At 47.5% G+C, this 22,863-nt stretch overlaps 1 protein-coding gene across 7 annotated transcripts; it reads left to right on the forward strand.

The window, feature by feature from the left end:
* Positions 1-3,974: 3,974 nt before the first annotated feature.
* On the forward strand, positions 3,975-22,863 carry LOC127006672 (sialin-like). 7 transcript variants are annotated; one of them, XM_050876853.1, is made up of 10 exons: positions 3,987-4,236; positions 9,246-9,547; positions 13,079-13,312; positions 13,936-14,106; positions 14,707-14,794; positions 15,727-15,950; positions 19,520-19,666; positions 20,034-20,166; positions 21,279-21,520; positions 22,261-22,863. In XM_050876853.1, the coding sequence occupies exons 1-10, from the start codon at positions 4,077-4,079 to the stop codon at positions 22,468-22,470; spliced, it is 1,911 nt and encodes a 636-aa protein (XP_050732810.1). In that variant the 5' UTR covers positions 3,987-4,076; the 3' UTR covers positions 22,471-22,863. The 7 variants fall into 7 exon arrangements, with proteins under 7 accessions (XP_050732812.1, XP_050732810.1, XP_050732813.1 ...); XM_050876858.1 differs by lacking the exon at positions 3,987-4,236 and adding an exon at positions 8,789-9,116; XM_050876857.1 differs by lacking the exon at positions 3,987-4,236 and adding an exon at positions 8,789-9,110.

Consider the following 22,863-nt stretch of genomic DNA (forward strand, 5'->3'; position numbering starts at 1 on the left):
TCCCTATATAAATAGTGTTGATATAAACTTTATGGTGTTTTAAAACTCTGAGATTGATTGATTCATGGGTTACTGTTGTAAAAGTACACAACAAAGGAGAAGGGAGGAACATGCCATCCCGACCCCCAGGCAATACATAGCGTGATTTGCAGTAATACAAAAACATATGTGTACTAGTACAATATTCATATGACTAGTTTTTTTCATATTTCAATAATAACAATGGTACGTACGTATGTCATATACATCATACCTATCGATAGATTGCTAAGATCGAAACATTCTTAAATGGATGGCTATACAGGCAGCGCCACATGTGGCCACTCAACTCCAAGCTGTACTTTCCATAGATTTCAAGTTATAGAATAGTGTGTGTCTGAGGCTGTCTCCGAGATACACGGCCATGGTGCCGCCATCGCTCCAAGCCGATGATTGCACACACTTCACTCCTACCCGATTTCAGTTTTTCTTCAGGTCAAATAGTAGTGTCAGGAAATCGGTGCTATGTGAGCGGTCGTTGGCTCAGAGCGGTGACTCTGCCAAGGCCTTGTATTCTGGAGGCAGCCTCAGATGCACTCTAGTACATAACTTGAGTTCTATGGAAAGTACTGCTATGACAGTTCACCGAGTGGCCACGCGTGGCGCTGCCTGTATAGCCAATACGTACGGTCCATTTCCTAAAATGTCTTTCTGCTCCAATTAAACCTTCTTGTCTGTCTGTTCTAAACTCAAAATCATTGCAAGAAACTTCATATCTCATCTACAAAATCTACTGTAGAGTCGCATAACGCGCATATATACCGACCCCCAAAGTTACATCTCGAGGATCTAAGTCGAATTGGGTGAGTTGTTAGGAGGAAGTTCATCCTGAATAGAACCGCCCGGGGGTCCCTCCGGGCGGGTCTCCATGCAGGCCCCCCTCTCATCCTGAGTACCTCCTGGCAGGATCTATCGACTTGCTGAAGCCACGAACTTCGTTGTCGTACCCTTAGCCTCCTCCACTCAGGATTGTCTCTTACAGAGACAGTCCGATAAGTAGGATCAGCTTCTGGGTAGCGTGCCACATGCCCGTATAGAGGGTTTGCACTGACGTCACACCGCTTCGCTTTTGTTTGGGGAGGGGCAACTTTCGGCCATTTTGGGAGGCAGGAGCGATCAGCTGAGCCCCTGACCCGTGCCTCCCGTCTTCATGACACAGTCTAAGTGAATGTGCAAGTGGTCTGGACAGTGAGGCTGGGCTTCGTTATATAGCTATCCATTGGGCTGCCTGATGATGATGGACATACAGTTTATACATTTGTTGTCGTACTTTAAGATGTATTTGATGACAGGAACGATGAATGTATGACTGATTTGGCCCCGGGCGTCCCCGGGCGGTGTTTGGTAGGAGCATGGGAACGTGGGGGGTTCGCAAAGGGCCGACTGGCCTATGCTTGGCAGCCCCTGTCTATCTGCCGCGGGTGGCAGTGTGGCACCTGTCAGTGGCAGTGGTGGAGGGCCACTAGCACCCACACCCACACAGTGGTGGATGGACACTGACACACACAGTAATGGGTGGACGCTAACACCCACCCACCCACACAGTAATGGATACACAAACACCCGCACCCACACAGTGATGGATGGGCCACTGGCACGCCCACCCACACAGTGATGGATGGACGCTAGCACCCACACCCACACAGTGATAGATACACTAACACCCACACACACACAGTGATAGATGGGCCACTGGCACCCACACCCACACATTGATAGATGGACACTAACACACCCACCCACACAGAAGAGATGGACACTAACACACCCACCCACACAGTAAGAACACACCCACCTACACAGTAAGAGATGGACACTAACACACCCACCCACACAGTAATGGATGGACGCTGGCACCCACACCCACACATTAATAGATGGACGCTAGCACACCCACCCACGCAGTAAGAAGTGGACACTAGCACACACTCACACAGTGGTGGGTGGACACTAGCACCAGCACCCACACAGTAATGGATGGGCACTAGCACACCCACTCACACGGTAGCGGGTGGACACTGATACCCACACCCACACAGTGATAGATTGGTCACTGGCACCCACCCACACAGTGATAGATGGGCCACTGGCACACCCACCCACACGGTGATGGATGGGGCACTAGCACCCACACCCACACAGTGGTAGATGGGCCGCAAACATGCCCGCCCACACAGTGGTGGATGGGCCACTGGCACACCCACCCACACAGTAACGGATGGACACTAACACACCCACCCACACGGTAGTGGGTGGGCCGCTAACACAAGCACCAGCACAGTAGCATGGCGGGGAAAAGCTGAGGAGCTCTCTTGCGGTAAATATTTGCCTCCCAAAATGGCGGGCCTTTGCGGGGCAGCTGAGAAGTGATCAGCTGATCGCTGATGATGACGTCACTTGCAACCCCTCTATAGCCGGAGTTGACATTGAGGGACTATGCAGGCAACAAATGTTGAATCAGCCTCACGGAGTAGTCGCCGGTTTGACACTTAAGTCATTTCAGCGATATCCGATGATTCTACGTATACATTTATTACCAAAGGCATCAATCTGCCTCTCCAAGTCCCCATTTAGTGTCCATATCTCACAGCCATAAAGTAAGACAGGAAGCACAAGGGACTTGAAGATTCTGATCTTTGTCCATTTGCACAGGTATCGACAACGCCATATACTCGTGTTGAGCGAGTCCATAACACCGTGGGCCAGGCCAATCCGCCGTAAGACTTCCTGGCGAGACTCGTCGTTGTTAAGAACTACGCTACCATGCAAGGTATGTGAAATTTTCCGAAATATGAGGGATACCCGGGTGAGAGCTCACGTCCATTACCTTAACTTCAGACCCCGTCTCATTCATTATGATGGTGGTGTTTTGAGTACTGAACATTTATTGATGCGGTAGATCTACGAATATTTCATAAATACCTAACCTGACACCATCTGACAGCTTGGCCGAGCCCATTTATTGGGAGCCTGACCTGGCTACACCTGACACCTGGCAAGTGTCCACAACCTTGCGGCCTTAAAAATGACAGATCGGCGGATTCACTTTTTGGGGCTGATGTCGACTTCACCAATTCTACCTCCATGAAAGGGAGGGATGGGAGTAGGGGAAGCCAGGGGTGGGGTAGGTGGTGGATACACGTCACAAATACGTCACGCCTCACCTGTTCGAATGTGTAAGTGGCTCACGCAGGTTTTGCCATCACAGTCAAGAGTAAGCACCATAATTAACCGCATATGGCAATGCACAATAGCGTCAAAAATTAGCGGAGTGTGTGAAACAATCTGTGCCAAAGCACCATGCTGATCCGAGTCTTCGTTTGAAAGATATTTGCGAAAAACGGTATGTGATAGGCGCAGTGGTTCCCAACCTTTTTTTCAGGCGACCCCAATCATGCATCTCTAGACATGACCGCGACCCCACTAGTTCATAGTTGTATATGTGTTATTATGATATAATTACATCATGTTTGATGTTTTGAGGTCTTGGCGACATAGGGTCTGATATGGATAGTAGATAAGAAACACGTGACATCAGGGACGACGATCTGATAATGGTACCAGACAGTGTCTATCATGCTACTCCTCTTCTCAACTTGAACTCCCTAGCAACCTCCGTGTCCAGTGTTTGTTATTGCTGGTTGATGCTGCCTTCACAATGTAGGTGCAAAGGCAAACACATGCGTCTTGTCTGGAGAGAGAGAGAGAGAGAGAGAGAGAGAGAGAGAGAGAGAGAGAGAGAGAGAGAGAGAGAGAGAGAGAGAGAGAGAGAGAATTAGTAATAGAGTTTAATAACTGCTTTGAAGGTTGCTTCCTCTCCTATTTATCACCATCCTATTTGGCAGATTTCCCACGCCTACGGACCCAAACGCCCACGCGTGCACACACACACACACACACACACACACACACACACACACACAGGCAAAAGTGCAACCAGAAACACACCTCCACGCAAAGTAAGAAGGAGAAGGAGGCGGAGGACGAGGACGAGGAGGAGGGCAAAGAAGAAGGAGGAGGAAATAGTGAAGAATATAATGAAGATGGAAGAGACAATGAGAAAGCTAGAAGAAGAGAAGGAAGATAAGTTGCATCAGTCATTGTGTGAAAATGAGGAGGAGAGGGTGGAGAGGAATGAAGAGGTGAAATATTCCTTCATCAGCACCCCCTCCACCAACACCAAAGCTTATAAGAAAGGTATGTGTGTGTGTGTGTGTGTGTGTGTGTGTGTGTGTGTGTGTGTGTGTGTGTGTGTTTATCTAACCATCTATCTATCAATCTATAAATCTATCTCTGTGCGTGTAATAAAAAAAAAATAATAATAATAATAAAACTAGACGCATAGCACTCGGAGAGAGCACACCTCCGCCAAAGATCGTCCTGAAAATTGGTATTGGCATCAACTGTGATCCTATGCATCATATGGAAGCATTTCTTTCTGAATTTGATGAAATTCTATTTTTTTGTAAACTTTAACCTTGGGTGAACCTTTCAAGGTCAAGGTCAAAGGTCAAGGTTAAGGCCATGCAAGGTGCATCATATGGAAGCATTTGTTTTGAAGGGTGATGAAATTCTATTTTTTGGAAACTTTGACCTTGGGCGAACTTTTCGAGGTCGAGGTCAATGGTCAAGGTCAAGGCCATGCAATGTGCGTCCTTCTATGAGCTAAAATATGAACCAAGTCTGAAGTGAAGTGAAGTGAAGAGGACGAGAACCGAAGTTATGGTCAAAAAGACGTTCTGTGTGACCTTGACCTTTGACAAAAAAAATAATGGGTTCTATTCTGGATGCAAGGTGCATCATATGGAAGCATTTGTTTCGAAGTGTGATGAAATTCTATTTTTTTTTAAACTTTGACCTTGGGCGAACTTTTCGAGGTCAAGGTCCAAGGTCAAGGTGAAGGCCATGCAAGGTGCGTCTTTCCATGAGCTAAAATATGAACCAAGTGTGAAGTCTCTACGACGAAGAGAACCGAAGTTATGGCAAAAATGACGTTTTGTGCGACCTTGACCTTGACCTTGACCTTTGACCTTTGACATAAAAAAATAATGGGTTCTATTCTGTATGGACACGAAGCTTCCTTGAAAATTTGGTTGAGACATCCGCAAAATTGTGCACAGGAGACTGCTCACGAACAAACAAACAAACAAATAAATAAACATACTGACCGGACCGAAAATATAACCTCCTCCCAACCTCGTTGGCGGTGGTAATAATAATAATAATAATAATAATAATAATAATAATAATAATAATAATAATAATAAGAAGAAGAAGAAGAAGAAGAAGAAGAAGAATGAAGTTTTTTTTATCGTCTTAGCAACTGTCAGACTGAAAAGATTCTGTTCCCCTTCTCAGTTTTAAATGCACATGCAGGTGAGGTCGCTGTCTTATAATCATGAACCTGTCCTTGACATCAATACTCACGCGACCCTTGCCATTAAACATGTTTTGAGTCCTTGCTTGTCCTGCCCTATTGGCTCACTAAACTTTAGATTTTTTTTTATTGTGTACATCTTTTTATTTCACCCTGTGTGTAAACAGTACGTGTCGTAATAAACACACACACACACACACACACACACACACATACACACACTCACACTCGCAGTCACACACACACACACACACACACACACACACACACACACACACACACACACACACACACACACACACACACACACACACACACACACACACACACACACACACACACACACACACACACACACACACACACACACACACACACACATCGATTTGTTTTTCTGTCTATCTTTACTTAACTCCCTATCTATCTGTCGATCCATCTATTTGTCTGTTGATATTTATGTGTCTAGGAAAGAAACTATCTACATGTCTGTTAATCTATATTTATCTATATATCTCCAAAACTATTTCTCTATTTCTCTGTCTGCTTCTATGTAACTTATCTATCAGTCAGTCTAATAAATCAATTTCTTTATCTATCAATGTAAACAGGTAGTATTTTCTATCAATTAATCTCTCAATCAGTCTACCTATCTTTCAGTTTGTAAACAGGTAGTCTTACCTATCAATCAATCAATCAATCAAAGGGGGAATACGCCGGGGGGCGCGTCGCCTCGCCCACCCTACGACTCCAGGTCCGGGGGTCCCTCCGGGCGGGTCTCCATGCAGGCCCCCTTCCCATCCTGAATACCTCCTGGCAGGATCTATCGACTTGCTGAAGCCACGAACTTCGTTTGCGTACCCTTAGCCTCCTCCACTCAGGATTGTCTCTTACAGAGACAGTCCGATAAGCAGGATCAGCTTCTGGGCAACGTGCCCGTATAGCCGGAGTTGACATTGAGGGACTATGCAGGCAAGAAATGTTGAATCAGCCTCACGGAGTAGTCGCCGGTTTGACACTTAAGTCATTCCAGCGATATCCGATGATTCTGCGTATACATTTATTACCAAAGGCATCAATCCGCCTCTCCATGTCCCCATTTAGTGTCCATGTCTCACAGCCATAAAGTAAGACAGGGAACACAAGGGACTTGAAGATTCTGATCTTTGTCCATCTGCACAGATATCGACAACGCCATATACTCGTGTTGAGCGAGTCCATAACACCGTGGGCCAGGCCAATCCGCCGTAAGACTTCCTGGCGAGACTCACCGTTGTTAAGAACTAGGCTACCAAGGTATGTGAAATTTTCCGAAATCTCAATGTCCTCGCCACACGCATGTGCAGATTGTACTGTTTCATCTAGCAAGCTTCCAAACACCTGTACCTTGGTCTTGGCCCAGGAGTCCCGAAGTCCCAATGGCTTCGCCTCCTCGTGTAGTACCTTGAGAGCCATCACTAAAATCTCCAGCGACTCCGCAAGAATTACTGCATCATCGGCAAAAATAAGGTCAGTGACCCTGGTATTGCCAATGGATGCTCCACAATGACTCTGATCCATAACTCTGCCTGGTACCCAGTCCATAAAAGTGTTGAAAAATTATTGGGCAAGGACGCACCCCTGCCTCACTCCCACATTCACGGGAAAGAAGCAGGACAACCCCCCACCACACATTTTACAGCACTCTCAGTCCCATAATACAGGCCAGTCAGCAAACCAATAGTCTTTGCAGGAATCCCGCGGAGTCGCAGAAGATCCCAGCGTGCCTCTCGATGCACTGAGTCAAATGCCTTCTTGAGATCGACATAGGCTGCAAGTATCCTCTGTACCACCAGTACGCAAAGCACTAGGATTCGGTCAGTTGTTGATTTTCCAGGCGTGAACCCAGACTGTTCAGGTCTCTGCAGCTTCAACAACTGGCTGCGAATTCACATCAGCAATAAGTGGGCAAGCACCTTGCCTGGCACACTGAGTAGTGCAATACCACGGTAGTTGTTGCAGTCCTGTCGGTCCCCTTTCCCTTTCCAGATAGGGACGACCAACCCTCTCTTCCAGTCAGGAGGAATGGTACCAGATTGCCACACGGCAGTCAAGACCGCATGCAGCCCACGGTTCATGGCCTCGCCTCTATCTTTGAGCAGCACACTGATGTCACAGGTACCAGGTGCCTTTCCACCCCTCAACTTTGCCACAGCCTCTCTGACCTCGTCAAGAGAGGGTGGGCTTTCGTCGATGGGTGGATCAGCATCCGCCACCTGCAACCCAGCAACTGGAAGTTGTCCACTCGGAGGGTCCGCCGTGTACAACTGCTCAAAGTACTCAGCCCAACGAGCCCTCTGCCCATCCATGTCCGACACGAGGCAGCCATCAGCTGTTCGGATAGCGCTCACCTGAGAGGGAGACATGGAGCGGAGCTTCTTCAGGGATCGGTAAGCATGTCGGAGGTCATTTGCATTTAAATGACCCTGGACTTCCTCAGCGAGATCCGTGACATACCTCTCCTTGTCTCTCCTCAGGAGAGCTCTAGTCCTACGCGACAGAACCCTGTATTGGTTTCGATTTCCAGCAAGTCCGGCAGCGCGACTCTCCTCAATATTCTCCAGCGTCTCCGTCGGGGTAAAACCACTCCTAGATCTCGGGCGCTCTCCAATGCACTCCTTGGAAGCTCGAAGAGTCCCACGTTTAAAGGTATCCCACAGTTTTACAGGGTCCTCAAGAGCGCTGAGCACATTGAACCGATTTGAGACTGTCACTGTATACTCCTGAGTACATGCCAGGTCCTTCAGCCTCTCGAGATGGAACACAGTATTGTTGCATCTCGAGATTCTTCTTGACCTAACATGAAGCTTGAATGTTGCAACAACAAGTCTATGGTCGTTGCAAAGAACTAAGCACTCCGGTAAACCCTTCAGTTCTGAAGGATCCTCTAATGAGTACTTACAAGTATGTGGTAAATCTCCTTAGCTACCCCTCCGGCATCACTATACCAAGTCCAGCGGTGTAGCTTTGGTCTCTGGTACCAGGAACCCGCAATTCTCAACCTCCTGGATCTTGTAAAATTCAGGATGAGAGACCTGTGGCTGTTGATGTTCCTGGTATCAGAACCACGGGGACCAACACCTAGCTCGTAGCCAACCCTATCCTATTACTTATCAATCAATCTATTAATCAGTCTATCTATCTCTCAATCAGTTTATTTATCAATCTGTAAACAGGTGGTCTCATCTTGTTAGGAATTAAGGGTTGTTTAGGGAGTCTTGGTACTCTGATAGCGAACAAGTATTACTAATAACTGCCACGGGCTCGAAGCAGTGGTTCAACAAAGCTCCGAAAGGAATTAATGAGTTAACTTCCAAGCTCGCCCGTGGTCAATCAGCCTTTAGCCTTTGTGGCGAACACAAGCAGTCAGCTGTTAAACTGCGTGCCGTAAACACGAGCCAGTCTCACCTAAGCAAGCAGCGAGTCAACACAACTCTCCTCCCTTCATTCGGCAGCAGATAGCATATTAACTACAACTTCCTACTACCAAAGGCCGGCCTCACCTCGCCGACCAGGTTCAGACCACTGAATCTGAAACCCCCTCTACATCCAAGCTAAGTGACTCACAGGTTATATCCTTTTGCGGGGCCCTACGGGAAGGAATAATTATTGTAAGCGCTTAGCACGGTCATCAGCCTTCAAAATATAAGGCGAGCCGGTGAGAGTGAGTGCGGCCTAAGCGTATTGCATTAAGTTAGCAATAATCTATCAATCAGTTTATCTGTGTATCAGTTAGTCAGTCAAGCAATCAATTCCTTCTTATCCATCTATCTATGCATCACTCTTCAAACAGGCGGCTGGGGAGCCCGTCACACGCTGGTCCTGCTGGCGTGTGTGGGCGTCATCCTCATGAGTATGATGCGCTATGGCCTCTCCATGGCTATAGTGTCCATGGTGACGCGACCTGCCGCCGATCACCACCACCAGTATTCCACCAATACCACCGCCACCAATATCACCGCCACCCCTTTCCTCACTAACGTAACCACTTTTTCCTCCACTGGCATGGATGATGGTGGTGTGTGCTTCGCTCCTGATGTTGATGGTGTTGATGGTGGTGTTAACGGGACATTCGACGGTGTATATAATGATTCGGTGAGTTTATTTTGTGGTTTGCTATTTTTTTTATTTACTTATTTATCTATTTTTTTGTGTTATTCCCCATGGTCTGATTACGCGCTGGACACACGATAATCAACTAGCTCGGGTGACAGATTTATGGTTATGGCTCCCACCTTTCAATAATCTCCCCCTTAACCATTCCACTCCCCTATCCCTTCCTTCTCTCACCTCTCCTCCCCACACCCACCCACCCACCCACTTATCAGTACCTTCACACACTCACCAAGATCATTAGGTAATACTTTATAAGAAGTCCGCCTCCCCCTTCGCCACTCCAGCCCCCCCTACCCCCCAAGACAAACCTGGGAAACTGTGGGGAACCGGTGTTTTTGGGGGGGAGCCAAAATCACTCAATTTCCCTAGAAAAATCCCTAAATGAAGAAAAATTCCCTAGTCTCGAAAGTAAGGAAAGTACTAACTTTATAACCTAACAGTCCCCCTCGCCCTCCCTGCCAACCAAGGGGGGCTGCGCCCCCCTCTAAACCCCCCCACATAATTATATGATGCGCCGGAAAATCGTTATTTTTTTTTTGGTGGGGAGAATATTTAAACTACTCCAACCGAACTTTACGACATGCTAACGAGGGGGCGAAGGGGGGCGAGGGGGGCTGCTAGGTTATAAAGTTGGGACTTTAATTACTTTCGAGATTAGGGAATTTTCCTTCATTTAGGGATTTTTCTAGGGAAATTTTGGAAGCCCATTTTTCAGTGATTTTGGCTTCCCCCCCAAACTCCGGTTCCCCACAACTCCCCAGGCTTGTCTTGGGGGGTAGGGGGGGCTGGAGTGGCGAAAGGGGAGGCGGATTTCTTATAAAGTATTACCATCTTTCCCTTTCCTGGTCCCTTCCATCTACACCCACACGTACCCACTCACCTCTATCTTGACACTCTCACCAAGATCATAAGGTTTGAATGGGACGAGAGGGCAAAGTCAAGTCACGATTCCCTTTCCTTCCTTTCCTCCCTCCCTCCATCTTTCCCTCATTTGTCCAGGGATGGAGTGAATACAAGCGTTGTGTATTCGAATACGAATACTTCAAGTTCCAATGCATACGAATAATAATTCGAATACACTGAAATGGTTTTAATTCGAATACAAATACGAATACTTCTTTAAAGTATTCATGAATACATTTAATTGCAGATACTTTCTTGACGTAATTGGGTATAACACTTACAAAGTTATGCATCAGTAAAATGAGCTCATGAACAATAACTTATGACTGGTGCCAGTGTACAGTACAGGGGTATCACAACTACCTTAATTAAACACTGTTGTTATTTCTGATAATAAATTTTGAAGTATAGCACTCGTCAGATTATTCACAGAATACGAACACTTTTCCCTTGTATTCGAATACGAATACACCTAAATACGGTATTCGAATGTATTCGAATACCGAATACGATTACTCCACTCTTGCATGTGTCCCACCTCGTCACACACACACACGTACCCAGTCCAGTCACCTTTACCTTCCCACTCTTATCAAGATCATTAGGTTTGAATGGGACGAGAGAGCATAGTGGCCATTTCCTTCTTTCCTCCCTGCCTCCCTCCATCCTTTCCTTACTTGTCCGGGGCCGGGCCGGGCTGTCCCATGAATCATGACCTGTCCCACCCCTTCACACACACGAACCCAATCACCTTTGCCTTCCCACTTTCATCAAGATCATTAGGTTTGAATGGGACGAGAGAGCACAGTGGCCATTTCCTTGTTCTCTCCTCCCTCCCTTCCTCCATCTCTCCTTTCCTGCCCCACCACTTCACACACGTATCCACTCACCTTTACCTTCCCACTCTCATCAATTATATTAAGATCATTAAGTTTCATTATGTATGAGTGGGCCAAGAGGGCAAAGTCAAGTCACTATTCTTCTTTCTTCCTTTCCTCCCTCCATCTTTCCCTCACTTGTTCCTTTTCTTCATACGCGTACCCACTCACCTTTACTTTTTCACTCTCATCGAGATCATTAGGTTTGAATGGGACGAGAGAGCACAGTAACCGTATCCTTCTTCCTACTTTCCTCCTTCTTTTCATATTTCCCTCACCTGTCCCATTCCATCACACACGTACCCACTCACCTTTACCTTCCCACTCTTTCTCTGATCATTAGGTTTGAGAGAGACAAGAGGGCAAAGTCAAGTCACTATTCCCCTTTCTTCCTTTCCTCCCTCCCTCAGAGATGGGCGGTAATGTATTTGATGAATATGTAAATACGTATTTAAATACAAATTGTATATAAATACTGTATTTATAAATACACTTTCACAGTATTTAGATACAGAATTTGAATACATTATTACTTATGTATTTAGTATTTGGAAACACATATTTTCCAAATACATCTTTAAATACATTTGCAAAAATAATTTTCTTTAATTTTGAATATTTGTGTCTCCTGCTTTTGAGTACCTTGAAATATGTGAAGGATGAGTTATTTTTCACTTTTGCCCAATTAAAATGTTAATTGAAACCTTTTGGGTGTTTTGTTCCTTTATAATGGATAAAAATCTTAAACATCGTGCCTCAAACTATAACAAATTATGAATAAAATGTATTTAAGATGTAATTACATTGTATATAAATACATTGCTCAAGTAATGTATTTATTACTTAATTACATTCAAGTTTTCAATAATGTATTTGGTATTTAAATGCTTTTTTTGTATTTAAATATATTTTAGAGTATTTATGCCCATTACTGCCTTCCCTTCATCTTTCCCTCGCCTGTCCCACCCCTTCACACACACGTTCCCAGTCACCTTTACCTTCCGACTCTCACCCAGATCATTAGGTTTGAATGGGACGAGAGGGCATAGTAACCATTTCCTTCTTTCTTCACTCCCTCCCTCCACCTTCCCCTCACCCGTCTCATCCCTCCACACACACACACGTACCCAGTCACCTTTACCGTCCCACTCTCATCAAGATCAAGATCTAAAAATAAAGGGAGGTCGACCTACGCGCAGCTTAGGTGACGTCACTTGGACCGGAGGGAAGAGCCTCCTCTCGCGCTCTCTCTCTCCCTGCACATGGTATAAAAAACGTTTTCATCTCGGTCAACCGCCTCGATTACTTTAGTGTAGGACAACAGGTTAGTAAGGCAAGACCTACCCTTTGTGAATCCATGCTGTGAATCATGCCACTTGGACTTCGGGAAGGAGCCTCGGGAGGATGCGCGGAATAGGACTAATTTTGAGCCGACAGTGGGTTGACCTCCCTTTATTTAGATCTTGATCAAGATCACCAGGATTGAGTGGAACGGGAGGGCACACTCACCATTCCCCTTTCATACCTTTCTCCCTCCCACCATCTTCCCCTCTCTTGTCCCATTCCTTCACACACTCGTACTCATTCATCTTTCTATTCTCATCAAAATCGCCAGTTGTGAATGGGACGAGAGGAGAAAGACAGCATTTCCCCTTCCCTACTTTCCTCCCTTCCTTTATCTTTCCTCTTAATTTTTTCCACTCACCTTTATCTTCCCACTCTCACCAAGATCACCAGGTTTGAGTGGGACGAGAAGGCACAGGGACACGTGCTGGGAGCCTTTTACTACGGGTACTTCCTTACCAACATCCTGGGCGGGAGGCTGGCGGAGAGGGTGGGCAGCAAGCCGGTCATATTGGTGGGCATGCTCCTCTCCTCCCTCCTGTCGCTCGTGTCACCACTCGCGGCGCACCTGTCCACCGGCATGTTCATAGGTGTGCGCCTCGTACAGGGGTTTGCACAGGTAAGGGTGTTTTGGGTTACTGAGGTGGCTGTGTGTATAATAATAATAATAATAAACGGTTTATTTCATGAAGTACCAGGCAGCCCTAGAGCTGAAAATATACATCAATGGAAGACGAAATGAAATGAATGAGACAAATGAACAAAGTAGTATGATTGAAAATAAAAAGGAAAATAGAAATAACAATAATAGCAATAATCATAGTAAAGATAATAATAATAATCATAATAATCACGATAATAATGATAATAATAGTAATCATAATAATAATAATAATCATAATAATAATAATCATAATAACAACAACAATAAGTCCTAATGAAAAATATTTACAAAACATACAAATTGTGCTGCTCTTAATTTGCATTGTTGATATATTTGACCATCATGGGCACTGCGCTGTTCTTATAGCGGTCAGTCCGTGCCCGTATCGGGGCAATAATGTTGTGGTGTCTCACTGAGTGTTGAGGGCGGTTCACTGCGGGTGGGAGGATGTGTCTGTGTCTGGGCTGGTTGAGAAGCTTGGTTGCGAACCGGTGTAGTAGGGTCTCGTGACGGTGTTGTAGGCTGGTGAGATGGAGGGAGTCGAGGGCGTCCTGATAGCTGGTGTAGTGAGGGCCCAGGATGATTTTGCAGGCTCGCTTCTGGACGCGTTCAAGTTGGCGGCGCTGCGTGATGTTGATGGAGGAAGACCACGCTGGGGACGTGTATGTCAGTTTGGGGAGGATGAACGAGGAGTACACGCTCGCCAGCGCACACTCAGGGGCCCCCAGCGTTTTGAGTCTCCTCAGCAGGTACAGTTTATAGGTGGCAGATCTGGTGAGCTGGGAGACGTGCTCCTTCCATGTGAGCTTGTTGTCCAGGGTGACTCCAAGTAGTTTTGCAGATGTAACTACCCGGAGGGGAGTGTCGTTGATGGACACCACAGGGGGGGCAACAGGGGCAGAGGAGGTGTTGATGTGTAGGAGACTACTAGGAGTGTAGTTTTGGTGTCGTTGATGGTGACCATGTTTTGTGTTGTCCATGTGTGTAGGTTGTGTAGTGTTTCCTGGAGGTGGGAATAATCTGGGTTGCTGTTGTCAACTGTTACTCCCACTGTGGTGTCGTCCACGTACTTCCAGCGGTGGGGTGTGTGGGTCAGGGCGTCATTAATTAGTGTGTGTGTGTGTGTGTGTGTGTGTGTGTGTGTGTGTGTGTTAAAAATCGTGTGTAGTATTATGAATGAAAATTAAGACTGAATAAGAGGAAAATGTGCCCATGTTTAAATAATATGTACAAAAATTATATTCATCAGTGTAGTTTGTAATTTTTTCTTATTTTTTTCTATCTTCTGCTCCTCGTTCTCCTTCACCTATTCTCTTCCCTCTCCCCTTGCACCTTCTTCTCCTCCGCAGGGCGTCCTGGTGCCGGCGTTCAATCGGTGTTTGGTGATGTGGGTGCCGCCTTATAAGAGAAGCAAGTACAACACCTTCGTTTTCATAGGTGAGGCTTGTGTGTGTGTGCGTGTGTAATTCACCACCACCACCACCACCACGGCCTGGTCACGAGTTGGACTCGTAATCGCCAGCAGGTACCCTCCCGACATGAGCAAGTGCTCTTTTATAGTCGATCTATGTAAGGGTACTGCCAGGACCTCGCATACCACACCCCCCATCCCCCTTGCTCAAAGGGGGACAGTAACCACTCCTAGTTAACAGAAAGAATCCGGCCTGAGCGGACTCGAACCGCCGCCCTGTCAGGCTGTGAAGCTTGGCAGCGCAGCGCTCTTAACCAGTTGCACCACGGTGTGTGTGTGTGTGTGTGTGTGTGTGTGTGTGTGTGTGTGTGTTTCACTTGATCCTTCATCTTGTCTGTTTGTATTTCTGCTTGTTTGGCTGAGGCCGGGTTTGTGGGCCTGGGTTTGCACCCTTGAGTTACCCGCCATTGCAGGAGCCAGACCACCACCTCAGGATGCGGGACACAACACCTGGCTGACACTCGGTACCCACTCGCTGCTGGGTGGACAGGGGCACAAGTCAAGGGAGACCTCCCATGTATCTCCGCTCCGCCTGGGATACGAACCCAGGATCATCTCGATTGTGAGCCGAGAACGATACCACTGCACCACGGAGCACCCGTTGTGTTGTGTTGTGTGTGTGTTTGTGTGTATTTATACCTAGTTGTGAAATACAGGAAAAGAGGCGTACTAGGCTCGTGCTGTCCCGTCTCCATAACGCTTATTATCCAGTTTGGCTTTCAATTGTCTGTGTGTGTGCGCGTGCGCACGCGCACTTGCGTGCATTTACTTCTCTATCGCTATACGGTAATGTTAGGTGTTTCAGTTAACAGTTTCTGGCTTCACAAATTCGGACTATTCGCGGGTTTTCGGACCTGTGAAATTCGTACTACTGATCACTTACAGCACTCCCTTACAGGTTCGGAGGTGGGCATCGTGTTGTCCATGACGGTGGGCGGCTACTTCTGCTCACAGCCTTCCGTGGGGAGCTGGACGGCTGTGTTCTATGTGTTCGGCGGGGCGGGGATGTTGTGGTGTGTTGCATGGTGGGTGGTGGCGCGCGAGAGTCCCCTGCACCATAACGGAATGTCCGCCGAGGAGAAGAAATACCTGACGGCCCATTGTGTGGTGCAGCAAGAGCAGGTGAGGAAAGGTGTGCTGTGTTGGGGCGGGGTGGAGGGGGGTGGAGGGGAAGGGTATGGGTGGGGGTTGAGTTAGGGGCAATATGTTTAAGAGGGGAAGGTATAGGTGAGGGTTGTGATGTGAGGTTCATATGTTTAAGAGGGTAAGGTATGAGTGGGGGGTGAGTTTAAGAGGGTAAGGTATGAGTGGGGGGTGAGTTTAAGAGGGTAAGGTATGAGTGGGGGGTGAGTTTAAGAGGGTAAGGTATGAGTGGGGGGTGAGTTTAAGAGGGTAAGGTATGAGTGGGGGGTGAGTTTAAGAGGGTAAGGTATGAGTGGGGGGTGAGTTTAAGAGGGTAAGGTATGAGTGGGGGGTGAGTTTGGGGGGCAATATTTTTTTTTTACAACAAAGGAGACGGCTCAAGGGCAACAGAAAGTGTAGAAAAAAAGCCCGCTACTCAATATGTTTAAGAAGGGAAGGTATGGGTGGGGGTTGTGTTAGGATGTCATTTTGTTTAAAAGGGGAAGGTTTGGATGCTGTTGGGGGGCAGTATGTTTAAGAGGGGAAGGTATGAGTTGTGTTGGGGGAGGTTATTATGTTTAATCAATCAATTAATCAATTGGGGCATACGCCGGGGGGTGCGTCGCCTCACCCACCCTACGACGCCAGGTCCGGGGGTCCCTCCGGGCGTGTCTTCATGTAGGCCCCCTTCCCATCCTGAGTACCAGCGATATGATTCTGCGTAGACACTTATTACCAAAGGCATCAATCCGCCTCTTCAAGTCCCCATTTAGTGTCCATGTCTCAGTCATAGAGTAAGACAGGGAGCACAAGGGACTTGAAGATTCGGATCTTTGTCCTTCTGCACAGGTATCGACAACGCCATATACTCGTGTTGAGCGAGTCCATAACACCGTGGGCCAAGCCAATCCGCCGTAAGACTTCCTGGCGAGACTCGCTGATGTTAAGAATTACGCTACCAATATACGTGAAACTTTCTGAGATCTCACTGTCCTCGCCACACGCATATACAGACTATGCTGTTCCATCAAGCAAGCCTCCAAACACCTGTACTTTGGTCTTGGCCCAGGAGACCTGAAGTCCCAAGGGGTTCGCCTCCTCGTGCAGTGCCTCGAGAGCCATCACCAAAACCTCCAGCGACTCCGCCAGGATTACTGCATCATCGGCAAAAATAAGGTCAGTGACACTGGTATTGCCAATGGATGCTCCACAATGACTCTGGTCCACAACTCTGTTTAGTACCTAGTCCATACAAGTGTTGAAAAGTGATGGGCAAGGACACAACCCTGCCTCACTCCCGCATTCACAGGAAAGAAGCGGGATAAGCTCCCCACACACTTCACAGCACTCTCTGTCCCAGAATAGAGGCCAGTCAGCAAACCAATAGCCCTTGCAGGAATCTCACGGAGTCGCAGAAGATCCCAGAGTGCCTCTCGATGCACTGAGTCAAACGCCTTCTTGAGATCGACATTGGCTGCAAGCATCCTCTGTCGAAACTCGCGTCTGCGCTCCATGCAGCAATACGCGAAGCGCTAGGATACGATCAGTTGTTGACTTACCAGGCGTGAACCCGGACTGTTCAGGTCTCTGCAGCTTCAGCAACTGGCTGCGAATTCACATCAGCAATAGGTGGGCAAGCACCTTGCCTGGCACACTAAGCAGTGTAATACCACGATAGTTGTTGCAGTTCTGTCGGTCTCATTTCCCTTTCCAGATAGGGACCACCAACTAACCCCCTCTCCCAGTCAGGAGGAATGGCAGTCAAGACCCCTCAGTTTTGCCACAGCCTCTCTGACCGCAGGCAGGGAGGGTGGGCTTTCGTCGATGGGTGGATCAGTATCCGCTACCTGCAACCCAGCAACTGGAAGCTGCCCACGTGGAGGGTTCGCCGTGTACAACTGCTCAAAGGACTCAGCCCAACGAGCCGTCTGCCCATCCATGTCCGACACGAGGCAGCCATCAGCTGTTCGGATAGCGTTCACCTGAGAGGGAGATATGGAGCGGAGCTTCTTCAGGGATCGATAAGCAGGGCGAAGGTCATTCGTATTTTGGGTAGGCGGTGCTTGAGTGGTTAGCGTGCGGCCTTCGCATTCACCGAGTGATGGACGACTCTAGTTCGAATCCGCCGTTACCACCTGGGATTTTTCAGTCACCGCCGAGTGGCTTAAGACTACCCACATGCTGTCCTCAAGACCACCCATCAACCCGAACTCTAGAGGAAGCCGTCCAAGTGAATCAAGAACGAGCTCCGAGGGGCAGCATGAGCTAAGACAAGATGGCGCCACTATAAAACACTTGCCTGCGCCATGACGGGCTGGGGCCGACTACCATCCAGGCCCCTGAAGAAAGCCTACTGGCGCTATAGGCTGGTACGTAAAAAAAATGGCCCTCGACTTCCTCAACGACACCCCTGACATACCTCTCCTTGTCTCTCCTCAGGAGAATTCTAGTCGTACGCGACAGAACCATGTATTGGTTCTGATTCCAAGCAAGTCTGGCAGCGCGACTCCTCGATATTCTCCAGCGTCTCCACCGAGGCAAAGCCACTCCTTAATCTCGGGCGTTCTACAATGCACCCCAATGAACAGCTCGAAGAGTCTCACGTTTGAAGGTATCCCACAGTTCTGCAAGATCCTCCAGGGTGCTGAGCACATCGAACCGATTTGAGACTGTCGCTACATACTCCTGAGCACATGTCAGGTCCTTTAGCCTCTCGAGATGGAACAAAGTATTGTTGCAACTCGAGATTCTTCTTAACCACATGAAGCTTGAGTGTTGCAACAACAAGTCTATGGTCAGTTGCAAAGAACTCAGCACTCCGGTAAACCCTGCAGTTCTGAAGGATCCTCTAACGAGTACTTACGAGGATATGGTCAATCTCCTTAGCTACTTCTCCGGCATCCCTATACCAAGTACAGCGGTGCAGCTCTGGTCTCTGGTACCAGGAACCCGCAATTCTCAACCTTCTGGATCTTGCAAAATTCAGGAGGGGAGAGCTGTTGATGTTCCTGGTACTAGAACCATGGGAACCAACACTTAGCTCGTAGCCAACCCTGTTAGTGCCAGTAGTAGCACTGAAGTCACCCAGGACAATGAGTGTGTCCCGGGGAGGGCACTGGTCTAATACAGAGTCGAGTTTGGCGTAGACCATCTGCTTCTCTTTAGTTTTACGCATCTCGGTAGTAGCGCACATTGCAACAAGAGACATGAAGCCCAGTGTGTGCTTCAGCCTCACTAGCATTATGCGCTCATCATCCGGAGCAACCTCAGCCACAAATGGCAGAAGTTGGCTGGAGATGCCCATAGCTACCCCCTTGAGATGGAAGCCATTACTCATGCCGGACCAGTAGAAGGTGTACCCTCCCTTACTGATCTCGCCACTGCCAGGCTTCCTCGTCTCAGAGTGCCACTATGCCCACCCTCAGCCTCCTGAGCTCATTTGCTAGTTAGGGCATTCGATCATCGTCCGAGAGGCTCCGGACGTTCCAGGAGCCCACACGCATTAGTAACAAAATCAGCATCATCGCATCTCTCTCTTCCTCTGTAACACCTGGCTGCCTCCTTCCCAGGTGAGCGTGGCGTGGGGTCAGGTGTTCAGCAGCCTGCCGTTCTGGTCCCTGGTGGTGATGCACATAGGTTACAACTGTGGCTACTACACCTTCGTCAGCGTGCTGCCCGCCTACATGGCCAACATACAGCACTTCACGGTCAGGAATGTAAGTTGGTTACCTGACTTAAGCTTGCTTGTTTATGGGTGAGTGTGGGTTCTGGAGGGTTAAGGAATTTTGTGTTGGGTAGAGTTGATTAGGAAAGGTTCGCTTAGGTTACTTTGTGGGAACTGTTCTCATACTATGGACCGCGAATTTATAATGGTTCAATAGGAGAATTATGAAAAGTTTTATTGTACCTTTCATATATGAGTTTCTGTGAACAGTCTGCGTGTGTCTTGAGAACCGATGGATTAAAACACTGTATAGAGTTCTTTGTTTACATATTAATTTATCTAACTTCATTAGGAATACATCAATTTACATATGTTCTTATTACTTTCTTTCCCTTATTTACTCTACTTTTCCCGCACAGAACGGCATAGTGTCGGCCCTTCCTTACGTCGCGGAGACCACCTTCGCCCTGCTCTTCTGCGTGGCCGTGGACCGCGCAACAGCAAGCGGCAGGCTGTCTGTGCTGGCCGTGCGGAGGCTCGCCATGGCTGTGGGTGAGTGTAGCTGTGTGACTGGGGGGGAGGGTAGAGGGGCTGTGAAAAGGGGGAGTGTGTGTGTGTTTTACCTGATTGTGTGTGTATGTGTTATTCAAGTATTTTTCTATCCTCTCATAATTTATATTTGCAATTCTATGTACTTTTTTAACAGTACCCGTATCTTTTATGCACTTGTATGGACACACACACACACACACACACACACACACACGGCCCGGTAGCTCAGGGGTAGAGCGTCTGGCTCACAACCAGAAGGACCGGGGTTCAATTCCTCGGCCGGGTGAAGATAAGTTCGCCTAGCAGTGAGTAGATACGCGACGTCAGGCAAGGAGTTGTGACCTCGTTGTCGCGGTGTGTTGTGTGGAAGTGGTCTCTGTCCTACCCAAAGATCGGTACTACGAGCTCTGTGCTCTTCCGTAGGGGAACGGCTGGCTGTCTCGAGAGAGACCTGCAGCAGACCAAGAGGTGAAAAAAAAACTACACACACACACACACACACACACAAACACATAAATTATCCACCTCATCACCTGTGTCTCACCTATCTAACTAATTAGCCTCACCATTACATTCAACCATCTCTCTCTCTCTCTCTCTCTCTCTCTCTCTCTCTAGTGTTATAGTAGGATATCAATGTATTATTATTATTATTATTTAATATCACCACGAATTAGGCATACAATTGTCAATGGAAAAAACCCACGACAGACAGATCACGCCACCTTATAGGAATGTCGTCTGTCGGTGTTTACCGTCTCAGTTTTGTATACATCGCATTTCATAGTGCGGGGAGGTCACCTTGACGTACGTGACCAATTGTAACAATTATTTTCCAACCTGTAACTCGTCACTCCTTCACGAGAGTCCGACTGACACAAACGGAGTCGCTCTCGCTACGACGCTTCTTGTACATATAGGCTATGAATATATTTGCCTTAAGGAAGCTGAAGTCTTAATCAACGCCCTTTAAACGCCCCCCGGCAAGCCCGTTACACTCTCTCTCCGTTTTATCCTCTTTCCATATCTTTTTATTTATATTTCCCTCATTTTCTTTACCCTCCATCGCCTCCCCTTCTCCACCACCACTTCACGTCCTCTCCTCCCCACAGCCTCGTACATCCCCGCCGCAGCGCTGGTAGGCATGTGTCTGGTGGGGTGTGACAGTGTGGCGGCCGTGGGGGTGGTGTGTGTGGCTATCGGGGCTGGAGGATCTGCTTTCTGCGGCCTCTTCTCCTCTCATCAAGATCTCGCCCCAAACCTGGCCGGGACCTTGCTCGGCGTCACCAACAGTATTGCCAACGTGATGGGATTCCTCGCGCCTGCCCTCGTCGGCGTGATCACCTTCAGGAATGTGAGGAGATGAGGGTTTGCTGTGGCTAGGTTGTGGGAAAGTTGCGAGTGGATGAGTATTGTGGGTTTAGCGTTCTATTTTGTATCTTTTTTGTTTTTTTCTTGCATTCTCATATATTTTTCTTCTCTGCCTCCATTTTGTCTTCATATTTTCTCGATATTTCCTTTTTATCTATTTTATCCTCCTTTTCTTTCGTTTCTTTTGTCTTTTCCTCGTCTTTCTACTTCTTGATAATGTTTCGTTTTTTTTCTTTTAACCTTTTGTGTCTTCTGGGTCTCTGGCAGCAAAGTGATATCCAATTTTCTTTGCTAGGCTTCTTGTCTCATCCTCAGCTATTCTATTTTATCTTCCTTACACTTGTTTCGTTTCCTCTTCCTCCTTGTCCATCTACCTCTCTCCTCATTGTCTTCTTGTAAGTCTCTCCTTCCTTCTGCCTACCTACCTCCTTCCTCGCCATCCTGTTGTCTTCTTCCTTATCCTCTCCTTCCTGTAGTTCTTCGCCCTTATTTCCCTTTTCTTCCTCCTAACTTTTCTCTTCCTCCCACTCCTCCTATCCCTTCTCTACCATATTCAACATCTTATTTCCTCCTCCTCCTCCTCTTTGCCTTCTTTTTGTCCTAACCCTAAAGTCCTTATCTTCGTAGTAGCAACCAGTGTATTTCCTTTCTGTTTCTCTTCCTCTCCCCTTCCCTGCTTCCTTTTCCTCCTCCTAACATCTCTCTTCTTTCTCTTTCTGGCAGCAAACAGTGTGGGCGTGGAACACAGTCTTCCTGCTGTCTGCCGCCATCTACCTGCTTAGCGCCACCTTCTATATCACCTGCGTCACGGACAAGGTGCAGCCCTTCAACGACCCCGCCCAGGTCCAAGACGGCCACGTGGAAGAGGTGAAGGTAGAGAAACCAGGTGAAGGGAAGCACGCCAAACAGTTGCCACTACCTGAGGCCTCTTAAGAGGCCTTGCCTTCACCTTGTGGTTGGAGGAGATGTAGGAAGAGGAGGAAGAAACAAAGGAAGAGGTAAAGGTGGAGGGAGACGAAGTTAAGGTAGCGAATCCAGGAAGAGGAGGAGGTGATGGACGTGACGAGTCATAAGGAATGCGCAAGGAAGAACGGCTCCCCTCACACGTATACGTATGTATATTTAAGGTGAAATAGCTTAGTTTCGTTTGGTCGTAAAACTTGCATAGCAAAGAAATTGCGATTTGAATTCTAGCTTTCTGTACCCATTTGTTATGTCTCTACGTATTTTAAATTCAGCATACTATAGGCTACATAACATCCATATAATTGAATATGATTTATATCTAAATTGATGCTTGATCATTAAACTATAAAAGTGTTGTTA

The sequence above is a fragment of the Eriocheir sinensis genome, chromosome 33 (assembly GCF_024679095.1).
Source record: "Eriocheir sinensis breed Jianghai 21 chromosome 33, ASM2467909v1, whole genome shotgun sequence".
Classification (NCBI taxonomy): domain Eukaryota; kingdom Metazoa; phylum Arthropoda; class Malacostraca; order Decapoda; family Varunidae; genus Eriocheir; species Eriocheir sinensis.

Bases quoted from the DNA above. Each gene is read 5' to 3' on its own strand.
- LOC127006672 (XM_050876853.1), top strand. From the start codon at position 4,077: ATGAAGATGGAAGAGACAATGAGAAAGCTAGAAGAAGAGAAGGAAGAT. The intron at 4,237-9,245 runs GTATGTGTGTGT...CTCTTCAAACAG, and splicing joins CACCAAAGCTTATAAGAAAG to GCGGCTGGGGAGCCCGTCAC. The intron at 21,521-22,260 runs GTGAGGAGATGA...TCTTTCTGGCAG, and splicing joins GCGTGATCACCTTCAGGAAT to CAAACAGTGTGGGCGTGGAA.